General features: G+C 37.5%; 1 protein-coding gene across 2 annotated transcripts in view; it reads left to right on the forward strand.

The window, feature by feature from the left end:
* The window catches only part of LOC139976490 (F-actin-capping protein subunit beta isoforms 1 and 2-like), a 22,192-nt gene continuing 4,641 nt past the window's right edge, over window positions 1–17,551 (forward strand). Inside the window, exons 1-8 of one of the 2 annotated variants that reach the window (XM_071985284.1) lie at window positions 1–160; window positions 2,533–2,622; window positions 9,091–9,212; window positions 10,269–10,382; window positions 15,149–15,290; window positions 16,012–16,074; window positions 16,511–16,630; window positions 17,427–17,503. In XM_071985284.1, the coding sequence (XP_071841385.1) occupies window positions 158–160; window positions 2,533–2,622; window positions 9,091–9,212; window positions 10,269–10,382; window positions 15,149–15,290; window positions 16,012–16,074; window positions 16,511–16,630; window positions 17,427–17,503 (731 nt within the window). In that variant the 5' untranslated portion in view covers window positions 1–157. Of the gene's footprint in view, window positions 161–302; window positions 444–2,532; window positions 2,623–9,090; window positions 9,213–10,268; window positions 10,383–15,148; window positions 15,291–16,011; window positions 16,075–16,510; window positions 16,631–17,426; window positions 17,504–17,551 lie in introns of those variants that run through there. The other variant, XM_071985283.1, reaches the window with a different exon arrangement.

Consider the following 17,551-nt stretch of genomic DNA (forward strand, 5'->3'; position numbering starts at 1 on the left):
AAAGGTTATTTCGAGCGGCCTAACATTGCACACACAAATTGCCCGGAACAGCGGAAGTGAGACTAGGGAGGTGGATTTACAACCACAATCTGAATCGTTTCACCAGTTTTATCTCTGTTAAGAACTTCGTTCGATCCCGATTACATAACCAGAGAAAATGGTACTTTTCAGACATCATTTATGGCCTTTCATACGATTTGGGCAGAATAAGCTGATATTATCTTTGCTTTCTTCCGTGTTCTCTTACTTAACCATTACCTAGCCTAACTTATTGCTTGTAACTGTATCAGCCTAACACTATCAGTCAGGCCTAGCCTATGCTTGCTACAGTACTAGTATATACTACATTACTACTACTAGTATCTGCGCATTGCATACATCCTTTCACATGTAAGGTGTTCACCGTGAGAAGGCGTAGCCTAGCGTTAGTAGCAACGCCTACAGTACGTTGAACAAGTTCATTATAGTTACATAATCATTGCCATTAAGACAAACGTTGGCCAAAATCCACAATGTTATATCATTTTTGCGCTTTGACACTACTCACATAGGCTAGGCCAGTAGTAATAAATATGATGTTAGCCTATACACAAAATTCGCGTAGTAAGGGCCTTAATGTTCTCGTAAAGGATAGCGGTGGTGATGGTCTTGTGATTTTGCTCATCTGTTTAGTTCTACCCTTTGCGATGTGTTTCATCGAAGGTTGAACCGAATTCCGCCTTTAATAGAGAGAATTATAGGCTACTTAAGTTGTAACAGTTGGAAGTTGAACTGCACGAAGCAAGGACAAATTTTGTGCATGCCTTGAAGTCCACTACGCTGAATTGGTGAAATAATCCACCAAAAGTGTCTCAGTATACAAATTGATGTTTCTTAGTCTCACCGTGGGAACTTTGGCAGTTTTCTTTAAGGCTTTGCAGATTAAAATTCCGATTGAAAAAGTGGAACTTCTAACTTGACAAACAAATACAACTACACTGTCTATCAATGCAGGGATCATGTGTAATTTACCATATTCTATCATGTTAGGCTAGCCCATGCTCTAACTTCGAAGACTTGGTATGTCTTGGTCTAAACTGAATATGGTTATTGCTATGGGTTATGAGACCTATACTATAAAAGTAACCACAAATAGTAGCCTTAACCCACAACACAGACAGTCTCTACTAGTGCCAACTGGTTGCATTTGAGATTTGTTCCTAAAATCCTATAAATGTAGCAAGTCCTCAAGTACCTTACTGAATAGTTCAGGCCTAAGCCAGCCCATCTTCATATTTAATATGCCTTAATTGAATAGAATAGTGCAGAGGTAGTAGCTCTTTCTTTTTTGAAAAGTAGAGCATAAAGTAAGTGCCCTTGTGAAATTTGTATTTAGTTACTATGCATTGTTTGTGAATGTAAGATATTGATAGTTGTAAACAGATGTAATGTCACAGGTTACACATAAGTTTACCACATTTCTGTGTTTGAAAAGGGGCAATGCATCCTGGGTGGGGGGAGTGGATTGTTCTAGGGGAGGGAATATCGTAACATCCCGTAAAACATACACATGTTAAACAGCTCTCTGCACCAAGTTTTTGGGGCTAACATGAGACCCTCATTAATGTTGTGTGTTGAAAACGATTATGTCATACTTCCAAAACAGTCTTGTATAGTGATCCATACAACGTGTGCAAATTTTTTTTGGCATATCGAAAAGTCAGTGATATTTTTTAACATCCCAAGACCTTAAGAATATATGGGACAGTCCAATAAGCGGGCGGGAAGATATATTTTCATTGCAAAAATGGGGCAATCCAGATTAATTTGGACGAATGGTAAACCTAGTTACACATTGGGGGCAATTACTCTATATGTAAGTGTGCATCTATGACATGTTACTGTATCTATTTGGCTCAAATTCAATTTCCAAAGTAAATATTTATGACAAAATTCTGTTAACATCAGATGCTGATGTACAGTAGTGCCAGCTTTTTATATTATTTTATTATTCTAGCCATCAATTTCTTTGGTCTTTTTCATTGTTTATAGCTACCCTGTAAGTTTTTCAGTGTTAAATTACAAGTACAAATCTATCGTAATTTACATTAAAAGTCATATTTCTCTTGAAATCCCTTGTGTGTCGCTTCTGGCTTGTATTAAAGGTAATATGGCTTCTGGCAAATGGTGTACAGTTCTATCAAACCCTTTTTCTTTGTTTTTCACTTTTAATTGGTAGATTAAGTTTAAATGGAGTATGACTTAAATGATATTTTGAGGTGTTTAATGCCATTCATCCTAGTAAAAGAAGTCCACTGGATTTGACCTTTCAGAAGCATGCATGCATTATTTGACTGAATTGTAACATTATTAACAAGGATTGAATTAATTATAAAGTGGCTAGTAGAATGTTGGTCATGTTTGCTTATGTAAAAAGGTCTTCAATTTATTGTTTGTCAAGGCCTGATTGTTTATCCTATTTCTATTGTGCTTAAATGTGTCCATTTTGAACTACTTTTTCTTTCATTTTCATTTTATTTGCTTTCTACACAGTCAGAACAACAGCTGGACTGTGCCCTCGATCTGATGAGGAGATTACCTCCACAACAAATAGAAAAGAACCTTAGCGATTTAATTGATCTGGTAAGCAATTACATGGCCTGGCCCGTAAACCAGGGATTAACTTTGCTCCTCTCTTACCTGTCTCCCACTCCACATAGATCTGTACTTTCTCATCTACCTAAATAAGTTCCAAAAGTCTTCAGAACAGATGAAATTTGTTACGTAAAATTCGCTAACAAAAACGTGTAGTTTCTTCCTACATGGTAGATGCAGTAGTAGGTGTAAGTGGGCGGTGCCCAGGGAGCAAGGGCGCAGTGCTAAAACATTTCTAATGTGTAGTTAGGTAGATGGGAAAGTGCAGATGTGGAGTTGGAGACAGGTACAGTAAGTATCGTCGTTCGTAAAACCCAAACCGGTAAGGTTTGGGGAACCGAGTGACATATTTAGGGTGTACCTATAACACACTTGGATGTCACTGTGTTTACACTAGAATGTAACCCTGGTAGAGCCAACGTGATCAAGTACAATCTGAGATGTACTTCGTCACAGACTACAGTATCTAAGCCTGCTGTCCATGGTTTCAAATACAAAGGTCAACCCAATTTAATTGTGCAACATACAAGAAAGTTTCAAACTACTTTGGTAGCCCTGGTTTCTGGAATGATGTTATATCACAACTTGTTCTCATACGAAATGGCACAAAGAAATCAACTAGCCTTGGTTAGCTTTCTGGTTTCAAGCACAAAGGTCAACATAGTTTTATATAAATTTGTGTAATGTCACAGACTTTTTAGCCCCTAGTTTACAGCATGGAGTCTAAAGATACTTATGAAAAAGTTTTTAAGTGTACATGTATGCAAGCAGTGTTGTCCATAAATGAACTACAAGACAGTGTGAAATTCGCAACCAAATAACAGGGACATGTAAACCAACATTGTGAACATTCCCTCCTCCTTCCCTCCCCTTCCCTCTCCTTCTCATCCCCTCCTCCTCCCCTCTAACCAGCCTTTCCCGGCCACCACCAGCACTATCCTATCGATTTAGTGTTTCTTTGTCAACAAGTGCTAGATGCAATTAACACTCCAAACAACCAATTTAAATATTCACTTTCTACACTTTGATAAATACAGCCTGAAGTAGTCATATTACTTAGAAGGCTCTGCAGCAGGAATATTCCATTATAAATATAATACCTACTGTATGAGTCGTTTTGTATTTTGTACAGTATATCAAATCCAGCCAATTTGTTTGACACATGAATGCCTTCATTGATTTGCTGCACAAAATTATGGTTAATTATGCGTGTGCAGTCTAGACTTGAACTTCATATTTGAGACTACTTTTCGCTTTCGCATATTTGTACGTTTCTGAAGATCTATTCTGCTATTAATCAGTAAAACATGCTAAAAATGGGAAGAAAGAAAAGAAGGGGGAGTGAAAGGGGTAGAGGTAGGGGTTTGTTTTAGTCACTCCCAAAATGGGAATTAAGGGACAATAATGGCTTTTTAGATATTTTTCAGGAAAGGCCAAAGAATTATGGTAGTTTTTCCTGAACTTAGTATTCTTCCCTGGTTTCAAATTTGATCTTGTTGACCCCAGTTTTAATTTTCATCATCTTGGTATACCCTTCCCCCTCCCCCCACCCTGTTGACCAGTTATGTGGTTAATGGTGCTTAGTCATTTTGTGCTCATGATTTTTCCACTTTTTTCCCACAAACATCTGCAATTGTATTTCTCTTCTGAATTTTCTGCCAACCCTAAAATGCGGTCCAGACCCCCACTTTGAATACTGAGGGGTCCACACATCAAAGTTTGGGCTATTGACTTGATATTCCCAGTTAAACTTGGCAGTAGAAAAGATTGGCATTCTTTGCTGCCAGTGCAAAATGAAAGTTACTTAATAAAATGAAATTTAATACTGTAAAGAAAGGAAAAGTGGGAAATTGATTATAGCCAACTAACTACTCATTTTATACACTGGCATTTCCTTAGCAATTGACTAAAAGTTTAAAATTCTAAGGCCTGATGTCAACTAAACATGTATGGCAATTATTGTTTGGTCATGTTAGCTTGGTTTAGAACCCTTCTGGATCACCACTTAGTGGCACTATTCAGATTTGACCGTTCACAGTCGCTCAGTATAAAGTACACATGCACTTTTAACTACAGTATATTGCCTATGTACAGTTCAGCACAATACTGTACATAGCATTGTGTATTTGCTGATTGTAGAAACTATTTGAACATCTGAACTTGCAGTTGGTTATGCATGGTTGATTTCATTCCCAAATATAGTCACAAATTACTATCAGCACTATATATAGAGGGAATAAAGCATTTTTGAGGTCACAATAGTTTTATTCTGCTTTACCATGCATACTATGATCGGTATGAAGGAAGCTGTATTAAAGTTTGGTCGCCATTGTCTTGTAACCCCATTGTTTGCAAATTTGACGAATGGTTAAATAATGTTGAAATTTTGTCATGTGTGTGTGTACAGCAGTGAGGTTCTGTGCTTTTACAGTAACCCTAAAACCGTATCCCAGCTAATACCCGGTTAATACTGTAACATTAACCTAGCTAATACCCAGCTAATACAGTATCGTTAACCCAGCTAATACCGTATCGTTAGTGGTATTCATAGGATGACTTAAGCCAGTACGCCTGAGGTCTTGATTTGTCATTCATCCAAGGGGAAGATAAAAAAGCAACAACGAAAAATATGAAAGGGTATAATTTTGAGAAAAAAATTCAGTGGTATCGATATTTAATGTTTCTATGTCTATTGAGGTTTTCAAGATGTTCAGATTTCAAATACATGTATACAATGTACTTGATCTCTGGAAATGCTCCTTCATGACTAATGAGATTATGATGATGATTATGGTTATTCATTGCAGGCCTAAATGTTTATCCATTGTTTTATAAATTCTAATTAATGAACTTGATTATGTACACAGTACATTTTACCTTTGAACACCAGAGCACCCTTAGATGACGTCAATTGCCAATTTTCTTCAAATAATTTGTAGTGTATTCACTGTATTGTAAACATGTCCTTTTGTGGCCATAAAAGTCTTATGCAGTATATACTGTATATATTTTTCCCCATTGAGTTTTGTGACATTGCATCTGAGGAAATATTTAGTGTAGGTCATTGCTCACAAATTAAAATTGGTCTTAACACATCCTGGACTGGTAGCAATGTTTGGGTCTGCAACAAATCAAATTCATTTTGTGCCTCTTGTTATTTTTCGAACTGGGATATTTTGTTTTCTTCCAGTGTCTTCTGTCGTACAACATGTTGAGATTATCCAAAACTTTTCTGTTATTTTGTTTTTGTTTTGTGGGGGGGGGGGGGTAACTATAATCAATATAATCCCTGGGGATTGATTGGCTAGTATCTCTGGGGATTACAGTACTAGGTACTGTACTATTCCTACCCAATGTGATTTTAGGCCTTATGATGCGAAACAGTCGGAAGTGACCAGTGATAGTGGCAAAGAGTCACTCGCCAAGGATGTACATACGTGTGGCTATTTAATGCACCATGCCAGAGGGTTTACACATCTCAAAATGCTATGCAAATTAATGAAAGTGCAAAGATGTATAGCAAGTTTGTATTTTTTTTAAACTGTACATTTCATAAAGAGGCAAAGTTTAGAGCCATTGAAACTGCCAAGTACATGAAAGTTAATCACTAGTCTGTCAGTTATAAATTTCCCAGCACATTGGTTTCATTATCAGAGAATACCTTTACATGTACTTTAACAAGACCTACATATAGGTTTGGTGAGACAATGTGATTGCATCAGTCACTAACATTTTTAACAGAAAAAAAAAAGCCCAGATCTAGCCTCTATGGTAACAACTGTAAAATCAATATATTTATATTTAAATGTGTCAGTAATCCTTGGTTTTCATTTCTTTTGTGAGTGTTCTAACCAAAGACAAAAACACTGTCTTCTAAATTATTCTTGAATTAAGCGGCATTCTGCAGTATAGTCACAGCATATACCGTGGATTTTATACTTTGTTTTTTGTTTTTACGGTTTGTGACTCATCCATTTAGTCTAATGACTCAGTCACAGGCAGGTGAAGGAAAAACATAAAAACAATTACTTTACACTAACTCTAGGATGAGAACTCTAGAGAGGTGTTGAAGGTCTCCAGATCTATGACTGACTGTGTGCAAAATTTAAATACTGTTAGCGGTGCTATGAAATGACACCAGCTGTGTCTAATCAGGCTGCAGTATTTAGATTGAACAGTACTTACGTTGGTTTAAGCTGGTTTAATACATGCATGTAGACTTACAACTGGTGTAGACTGTAGTATTATAACAAATGGTTTTTGAATGTTAGTTCTTAGATCTTTATCTACTACACATTTTATGTACACTTAACAGTATGACCTTTGGGATATCTACACCATAGGTAATGGGTGTCTTTTACTTAACAGCTTTGTGCCCTGTTTGAACATGTTACTGTGCCCTGTCTATATACCACAGCCCGGCAGATTCATGATCATTCAGCAACTTGAATCCCATCAAAATTAAGGGAACTTCAATAAGATTTTTGTTGTTTAATTCTAAACTACAGTATAGTAAATGATTTGAGTTCTATATTCTGAAAAGACAAAAAGGAAAGAAAGAAATATAAAATTTGGAAATATATATTATTAACTTTGATTTTAATCATACTTCACATAATTATGCTGCTTTTCTGGTATGTACATTATCACTTCAGTTAACATATTCTGGCTGTACACCAAGGTCAAGTTCAAATGACAAACATTGTACAGTAAGTTCACTGTGTATGGGAATTTGATTGAAATGGAAAATGATTATTGATGACATAGGCATGCATTGCACCGCATGCAGATCTCTAGTACAGTAGGCACCATACATGCTTAAACATCTAGAGGGGATTTCCCGCTGTTTTGCAAACCTCAAGGCTCTCTTGCTAGAGGAGTGCATGTCGAGATTTTGAGACTGGTTTCGACTAGTACTTAAATGGGATCATTTAGGGTGCAGTGTTTGCTTGCCTACTTCAGAATTTTGTAGTTCCCCTTTTGCTAATATACAGTACAGTACTACAGGAAATGATATGGATACTGTACAATCATCTAGTAGATATATACAACTTGACGGTACTTTTCTATCTACCACATGACCTAGTCCAACGAACAGATCACATACATCACTGCATGTTAGTGTGATGGTTCCATAAACAGTGGCTTGTGATAATGTTACTTTGCCCCTCACTTGATACCCTGTCTCCTCACAACCACAGCACTCTCAATCCTTCAAGCTAGAGGGACAGTAACCTTATAAAGCGGTTTATCCCCCTATGACCGACCACGTCCGGTGAAAGCCCTCTCCTATGTCTAGAGGGACAGTAACCTTATAACGCTGTATATCCTCCTATGACCGACCACGTCTAGTGAAAGCCCTCTCCTGTTGGAATATTTTACAGTGGGTCTCTGGACACTTCCAGACATTGCAAAAGTTAACCTGTACTTAGACAGTTTGCAGAGCTACAGTAGCCATAGTCCAAGTTACTGTACGTTGTCATGCATTCTCAGCATCGGTGGGCAAGGGTGGGGCTCTGTCGGGTGACCCAGTCACTGAAGCTCCCAGGTCGAGTGCCTAGAAAGGACAACCTACAGTATCTTTGTGATCCTAACAAGCAGGCCATCCTCTGCTTACCTTTAATACTTAGTACTATTCAGTGAGTTCATTGACTGGACAGTAAGTACGGAACTACTGTACTGTACTAGACATGTATCAATATTGCACAAGGAAGTTAACTGACAAGAACAAGTTGTGATCAATTTTTGATGTTTCACTTTCAGCAACAAACTAAAAAGCTGTGTACTGTAACCACCAATACAAGAGCATTGCTATTATAATATATATCTGTTTTTGTAAAATGATCAGAGTCAAACATCTATGACTTGATTTTTATGCAAATTGAAAAAAAAAAAATCTTACTTTAAAATGTTGCCTAGTGCCATGGGGGGAGGGGGGGGTTTGTGATCCTGCTAGGGGCACTGACCAATAAATTTGGTAGGGGTGGGGAAACTTTGGGGAAAATTTTGTTGAATATTTGTGATAAAAGTGTGGAAAAAAAATTCACAGAAATTGCAAAACATAAAATCGCCATGTTACAAGTTACTGAGCACCCTGTAGGCCTTGATCATATAATATTTTATATTACCTCCTCAATATTATATATTTTATATTACCTCCTCAATTTTGAATATTGACTCCTTTATTGCGCCACAGTGCCCACCACTGACGGGTCGCCAAGAAGATCAAGGTGTGAAAATGCGGGTCACCAAAAATAAACAGTTTAAACAGGAGTGGCCTAGCGATGCTGATAAGATTTTTACAGTGGTCATTAATTATGTAGGACTTCATTAAGTGACTCACACAAAGAGGAAGAAAGTGCAAGGAAGGAGACAGGAATTTTTTATTGTTGCTATGTAATCTAAAACAACATTGAATGTTTTGAAAGCAAATGTATGTTCTTTGTTTCAACACAGGTGCCTGATTTGTGTGAAGATCTTCTTTCCTCTGTTGATCAACCATTGAAAATTGCAAGAGACAAAACGGTGGGCAAAGACTACTTACTATGTGATTATAACAGAGATGGAGATTCTTTCAGGTCAGTATTTCATCAAAGGTTCTTCACATTTCTTCATAAAAATTATTTGAAGTCGGAGTGTATTTAACAATAAACCTTGCGAAAAAGTTGGGAATGCAAAACATGTAAACAGACATTAACAGGAAACATTGAAGACGTCCACAAAACTTACCGAATACCTTCATGCCAATAAATGGCCTTGATTTTTGTAGTGTTCCTGTAACCACAGAGTACCTACGAGGTAGATTTTTTTCAATTTTACTACTAATTGTTGGTAGGTGAGTATTAAGCAGAAGTAGGCTTTGAACATCACCGTGGGAAAGACATAGGATATTATTGCAGTGTAAAAACACTGAGCACAGCGTAGGAGATTATATCAAGATAAATACAGCACTGTATAAAACTGTAGTTTATGACTAAATTCAAGTATTTGTTAACCCTTAAACACTGCTGACAGACTGAACTTTGTTTTTGTGGGATGAAGTGCTTTAAAGTGCTTTCCTTATAATACACACAGGTGCAACCGTTTTCTTGTTATAGTATTAAACCACAGAGTACCTATGAGGTAGATTTTTTTCAATTTTACTACTAATTGTTGGTAGGTGAGTATTAAGCTGAAGTAGGCTTTGAACATCACCGTGGGAAAGACATAGGATATTATTGCAGTGTAAAAACACTGAGCACAGCGTAGGAGATTATATCAAGATAAATACAGCACTGTATAAAACTGTAGTTTATGACTAAATTCAAGTATTTGTTAACCCTTAAACACTGCTGACAGACTGAACTTTGTTTTTGTGGGATGAAGTGCTTTAAAGTGCTTTCCTTATAAATACACACAGGTGCAACCGTTTTCTTGTTATAGTAGTAAGCCAACAGTTTATTTCTTTTTCTATGTTAATAAAAACACTATGAGACTACTTTTATACTTACCTGTACTGGTAGATTTCAAGGAGTTTTAGGGTTAATGGTTGCTTGGGACACTGAAAATAACTACATACATGAACAATGAACAATGTGGTTGTTCTCCTAATGTGCAGTCCATTAACTCCTTTCGTCTTTTTCCACTCCTCGTAGGTCACCATGGACCAACCAATACGACCCCCCTTTGAAGGATGGTGCCATGCCATCAGAGAAGTTACGCAAACTGGAGGTAGAAGCCAACAATGCCTTTGACCAGTATAGGGACATGTAAGTTTTGTTACAACCATCTAACTCACTCTCAAAAATTAAATTACCAACTTTTGATTGGTGCCACAGCCCCCCCCCCCTCATCTTGATTTTGGGTGCCTCATATGCATAGGCGTAGGAGCCCAATTTGATTTGGGGGGCTGTAAAAAAGGCTTGCATCGGTTATGACATTGCATGCCAATAACATACAATCATTCTTTCAGTACGTGCCCGAAAAATTCTCAGCAAATTGCCCGAATTTTCACGCCTCCTACGCCTATGCTCATATGGCACATGGATGTGCATGTACATACATGTGTGTGTGTGCGCATGCATTTGTGTGTATGTTAGTTGAAAACCCCTGAAAGTGAAACAATGTTTTTTTTCTACTAACTATGGCAGGAAAAAATTTACAATGGTGAGCTATATGTTATAGCTAACTTAGGCTCAGAAGACTAGGAGAAGTCGTTTTTGTTCATCTCAAATTTACGTTCATTGATTGACCTCATGTTTATAATAAAAAGTGGAAGGCTGGCGAATTAAAATGCATTTTAAGTAATCATCAATTTGATTTATGACATTTGGAAAGTAAAACTCCCCAGGCCACTGAAATATGATCAATGGACTTTCACATCTCTAGCCAGCCATCCTACGGTATTAATACAGTTGTTTGCAGTCAAATGGATTTACTTCACTCCCCTATTTTCCCACAACAACTGTACTCACACTCTAATTTCTGCCAAATATCATGAAAGATTATGAAAATCGTTGGCAGAGTGGTCAGAGGTTTTTACCTAAACTGTTGTTGTTTGTTTTGTCAAGTGTATTTTAATGAACATTGTAAACATCAATCATTAATAGGGCCACAAAGTTTTTTTACTCTTGTGACAAAATGTAAATTAAGTTCACTCCTCTTTAAGCTGTCTTCATTCAACATATGCATGCTGCCAGGCATATCCTACCTTTACAGACATTGGCTAGTACTTAACGTGTTAGCACTTTGTGCCCACTGAGCAAAACGGGGTATTCAATATGTCCAATCCTAGTCTTTGTCAAGGACTGAAGGTTTTATTGTGTACTGTAGTAATGAGAATTCCAGTGTAGGTTTTACAATATACTATATATAATTTTGACATAATTTAGACATTAATTAATTTGTATCTGGTACTGTAAATTTGATAATTTTACACAATATACTATGCATGCACCATATACTGTACCGTACATACGATGTCTATAACATCAATCAGTTGAACATTGCTAACAACACTGTATGTACTGTACAGAGATGAACTAGCCTCTAAAAGATTAGAATTTACACGGTAAAATAGTCCCAGGTACAGTATAAGACTTTACTTATTAGGCTTGCTGATGTGATTTCAAACCTGAAAGTTTGCATTGATTACAGTATTTGAGATTCAAAAGCTACTTGGTAATTTCCTTATTGGTTACCATTCCTCTATATAACCTTCACTTTCTTTCAAGCTCTAGGTATATCGAATATCTTAAAGCAGTATGTATTAGATTTAAACAGTACTTTGCAGCATACAGTAGGCCTGTGTTAAAGGGTGTTCACTCATTGCATTACTCGAAGCATCCTGGTGAAATTAGTGTATACTTGGCCCCTCGCTTACCTGTCTCCCCACAAACCTTAGCACTCTCGTTCTACCGCATCTAGTATGAACTGGTAACCTTTTAATACTGTGCGCCCTCTATAACCGGGCCCCTTCGGTCAATACCCTTCTCAATTTATACCACCCAAAGTGCCTTACATCGTTCTTTTTTGTGTGTGGATTTATGTTCTACCTAATTCGATCAGAAACGGTTTCCTAGGATACTTGTTTAATATTTACTGGAAGTTGTAATACAATTACTCTTCCTGCGATTCCTACGGGTATACATGTGCCGTTTTCTAGATCTACACTTTGTACGAATAATTTAAATTATCTCTATCTACTCTACCAGTTTGTGAACTTTGAAGCAACAGACCTGTGTGATCTTGTATTTGCACAGTGCCCATTGACAACCAAAATAAAGGATTATGGCTGTATATTTCTTGCTCCGTTATTTAGATATTGGCTAGGGTTCAAACTTTATCTTAATGGCATATGAAGTTATTGACTGTGCTTTCTCACCTACTGTACCTGTCTACTCACAACTTCAGCACACTCTCTCTCTGCTGTGCTGAGAGTGAACTGGTAATCGTTTGAGCATTGTACACCCTTTATGACCTGTATGCCCTCTATACCAGTGAATGTGAATACAGTATATTGGTATATATTGGTGATGTTTAGTGACATTTCAATTCTAAAGTTTCAAATTGAATGTGAATTTTGAGGGGAAAAGAGAACAGTTCTGTCTGTGTACATGTACTGTATGACATCACACCTTCGTATTTTAACTTCACAAACCTGGTTCAACAAAATGCACCTGCATAATTAGTTATCTTGCAAGCTGGATAAATGTATATATTGGAACTGAGTAAAAATTCCTCTGTGACAAGTCACCCAACCTAATTACCCATAGACTACAGAATCTTTTTAAGTAGTTGATAAGCATTCAGTAACTCTTCCCATCTGCTTTCTGCAAAAACACATCACAATTTTGAAGTATTCAGTAGTACTACAGTGACAAATAATTTTGGAGCTCTCTGGTTTTAAGAATTTTTCGAACCTTTTTGAAGTATTTGAAACACTGACAAGTCACATGACCATGTGGTTCTGTAACATTGATACAGTACCTGACCTCATGTATTTGATGTGATGCTCAGAGGTAAGACTTAATTTAGTTTACAAGTATTTTGAACAACTTTTTCAGCCCTCTTGGACAAAGAGATTCCACACATTTGCCGATAAAACCCGAACAAGTTTTCTACAAACATATATCTTTAAGTGGGTCTACAGTGGCTACTGTGTGCTCCACTGTGCATTTAACTGGCTACTGTACAGTGTATGCTACAGTATCTGTACTCCTAAATATTTGCTGTTGCTTTAAAAATAAGAGATCTCCAATTGTCTTGAAGTTGCATTGTTTCCTTAATATTTCACTTTTTCTTAAATTATTTTTGGCCCATGGATATTCCATCCATGCAGGGTCACATGGCTCAAGCCTCTCTCTCCAGTTTATATGTGAATATAACTTGATTCAATAGGTTCCACCCGAGCAGCTTTAATGTAACGTGCCACAGTGTCAATACTGTATTTTGATTACACACTTTATGTATTGACACAAAACAACACAGTGTTGCAAAGGATACTTGTAGACATATATTAACCATATAGTGTAGTGTCCATTGCACTCAATGCTAAACTATTTCCTCGTATGACATACAGTAGATCTGCACTTTATCTACAGTGTGCAGAAATGATCCTGCAAGCTGTCTTAATGCAGCAAAGAGGCAGTGGTCTTGATTTATTATAGGATTTTAGTACGTAAACAACCACGAATTGCAGATTACATTCGTAAAGATGTAGGGCTTAGACTGGATGGAAAGTACAAGTATCAGGATTGGAAGGGTTCAGGTCTTCATGGATTATCGTGGCCTAAATGATGAATTTAGTCCAGGTTTGTCATACAGTAGTTCAAAAAAATTGAGTACAACTTATATTTCCGGGAGAAAATAAACTCGGGCTGAAAAACTTTCTGAATGGTACATTAGGAAGAAGGAATCGAGTGTTCGGAGTCTCATATTCATTCATTCATTCATTCATTCATTCATTCATTCATTCATTCATTCATTCATTCATTCATTCAATCAATCAATCATTCATTCATTCATTTATTTGTTTCTTCACAATATAAATACAGTGAAGGTAACTACTGTAAGTGACAAACATATCAATAACAGGGAAAATTGTGAAAGGAAGCACTCCAAAAAATCCAGAGGGCTTGTCTAGTAAAGCGCTCCTCCCATAAGTAAATAGAGAGAAGAGAACAATACAAGAAAACAGTAACACTTATATCTACCCACACACAACACCAACACGTACATTATAACCCTCTCACCCCACCACCCACAATTCATAAATATACACATACTGTATGCATCCATACTCTACACAATTGACTACAAATACACACACGCAAGTATATATGCATATATATACAAACATATATACACATACACCCATGTTAATATAAACATGTACAGTATGCCTATTTAGACAAACACACATATCATGTATATATTAGGGGGAAAAGAATACAATAACAAAGAGATGGCTACAGCTTACAAAATACAAAATGAAAAACTTAAAGTCTTAGTAGAGGTTTATAAGGGATCTAGAAAAGTTGTAACGAAAGGAGTGTACATTATGCTTAGAAATTAAACTCTCTGGAATGGAATTCCAGGTGCTGATGGCCCGATAATGCAAGCTTGTCTTCAAAACAGTTGGCCATATGTGGGATTGGGATGGGGGAAGGGGAGGGGTGCGGTGCTAAAATGTTACTTGATAGGTTATGTAGTTGAGGAAAGTGTGTAAATTGGTTTGGGGGTTCTATGACTATTCCAGTTTTCAAGATGTTCAGCTTTCAAATACCATATCCTGACCTCGCCCAGTCTCCGGTCAAGAGAATTCCGAGCAGATGAAACGATCACTCCAAAATACAGCATCCCACTCATGAAGAGATGTGCGTGCTGGCAGAGTACAATACAGAGTGCTCTGATTGGCTAGAAGTTGAGAGAGACAGTTTTTTAGCTTTGCATGTCATTAACGTTAATACGTATTGTCAGGTAAAGTTGACCATCTTCGTATACTGTATGTGTCCCTTTATTTCTCTCTTGATAGGTATTTCGAGGGCGGCGTCTCATCAGTTTACCTCTGGGATCTGCAGCATGGCTTTGCGGGGGTCATACTCATCAAGAAGGCCGGAGACGGATCAAAGAAAATCCAAGGATGTTGGGATTCCATTCATGTAGTCGAAGTAATGGTAGGTGCATCATGTCTCCCTCTATCTCCTCACAGACTCAGCAGTCTTGCTCTGGAGTGAAGTGGTGAACTTTTTAAATCTGTACACCCTCAGTGACTGGTAAATGACCAGTGAATGACCAGTTCACTCTTGGCATTTAACAAGAATTTCCCCTCAGGAGGAGGGGGGCGGGGAGAACCTGGAATAGAGTTGTTAGTTAAAGGAAGACTTGACGTACTGTATTTCAGCCTTCTAGGATAATTAACAGATCAATTTAGATTTTAACTTCACTCCTTGCTGACTTGTTTCCACTCAAATATTTCACTCCAATTTTTCCTAGCTTATAAAGTTTGGTAACAAAAATAGTCACTAACTTTACCAAATAATTGAGACCTGCAAGTATTGTTGTTCGTTAATACCCCAATTGAGTGAGTGTTGGGTCGGTGTGTACGTACTAAATCAAATTATGTTGTGAACTTGTGTGAAACGTACTAACTAAACCTCTTTAAATATTTAAGTTTATTGGTTTAAGAAACACGTCTATTTGCAGTTTTGTCTGGCATGACGTCTTCTGATCATATTTCCTCTTGTTAATGATTTCCTGGTTGAACCCTGAACTTGATTTTAGATGATTATACCTTATGTGACAACAAATGCTTATACATCTTCAGAGAGATAAGATGTGCTAATTATATCGCCTTGTGCAAATAGTTACTTTTTTTTCCGTCTTTCCATTCCGCAGGAAAAATCAAGTGGGAAGAATGCTCACTACAAACTCACCTCAACAGCTATGTTGTGGTTACAGGTTAGTAATGAAGAATGAAAGATTTAGGAACTGTATCCAACACCCACACCCCACCCACCCCCCATCCCACAATCCTCCCAAACCACCTTGCTCACTACAAACTCACCTCAACAGCTATGTTGTGGTTACAGGTTAGAAATGAAGAACGAAAGATTTAGGAACTGTATCCAACACCCACACCTCCCCCCCCCAACCTTCCATTCACGTTGACCTATGCAGCAAGTTATATGTGAAGTAACATCATTTTGTTAGTGCCAGTGCCACTTCAATTTAGTTGACAACAACACTTTCTGTTCGGACAACTGCAGAAGGAATCCCAGGTTGTCTAATTCCAGGAACGAGCACCAAACTGTCATTAAAATAAGAATCAGGTAATAAATCATACCCTGATAAAGATAAGAATGGATCTTTACCTGTTCATGTTTCTCTCTTCCAGACCACCAAAAGTGGATCAGGAACCATGAACCTCGGGGGCAGTCTGACACGGCAGGTAGAATCCGATTTTGCTGTCAGTGAATCCGCTCCTCACCTTACCAACATTGGCAGGATGGTGGAGGTATGTGTTATACCATTTTAAATATTTACTTTAAGCCCTCACTTCTTACTTACTTGGCCCTACTCAAATCTTCCTTAAAGCTTAATAAAAGAATCATTGCAATTTTATCACTGCACCCCCACTGACCCAGTTCAGGGTCAACGGCCACTTTCTCATCCAGACGTACCATTCTGAAGGCTTTACAATTTCGTGTGTAAAGTAAGTTGGCCTGACGTTTCGATCCTAGCAGGATCTTCTTCAAAGGCTGAATGACAAGTAAGAGTAGCAGAAGGGACAAAAACACGCGCAAAATACAGACAGGTTAATGAGCATGGTGAACACAAAGAGATAGGTGTAAGGGGATTAGTAGACAAGGGATGGAGGGAAGAAACAAACAAACAAACAGGGGAAGAGTAGAGGTAGAAGATAAACAGTGGAGGGACAAAGAGAGGATTTAGGGAAGGGGAAAAATCCCCGTACAATTTCGGCGTGATTCTGATCCCTCAGGATCTTCCTGCTGTTATACTGCTTACTTGTTAATACAGAGCGTATACGTTTACTAATTACTCCTAGAATTCAGATTCAAGAGACTTAGCATCTCTCTGTCCTGAATACCACCAAGCAACTACACCTCCCCTCCGGGGACCATGTCCTTTAAGTGTCCCATATTTCTGTCTTTTTGGAAAAATTGTGATATAACCTTTAACTTACACCATTAAAACTTTGTAAAGATTGTTCCATATAAGTCAAAGCAGATTTTCCTTCCATAACTAGTGATCAGTTTCTTCCATTAAATGCTGTTTCATTTCCTTGGCAGGATATGGAAAACAAAATACGGAATACTTTATATGAAATCTACTTTGGAAAGACAAGAGATATTGTGAACAGCCTAAGGTGAGTTCTAAGATTGAGTTTTTCTTCATGAATTTTTTCCCTGTTTGT

This window comes from Apostichopus japonicus, chromosome 11 (genome assembly GCF_037975245.1).
Source record: "Apostichopus japonicus isolate 1M-3 chromosome 11, ASM3797524v1, whole genome shotgun sequence".
NCBI classification, from domain to species: Eukaryota; Metazoa; Echinodermata; class Holothuroidea; order Aspidochirotida; family Stichopodidae; genus Apostichopus; species Apostichopus japonicus.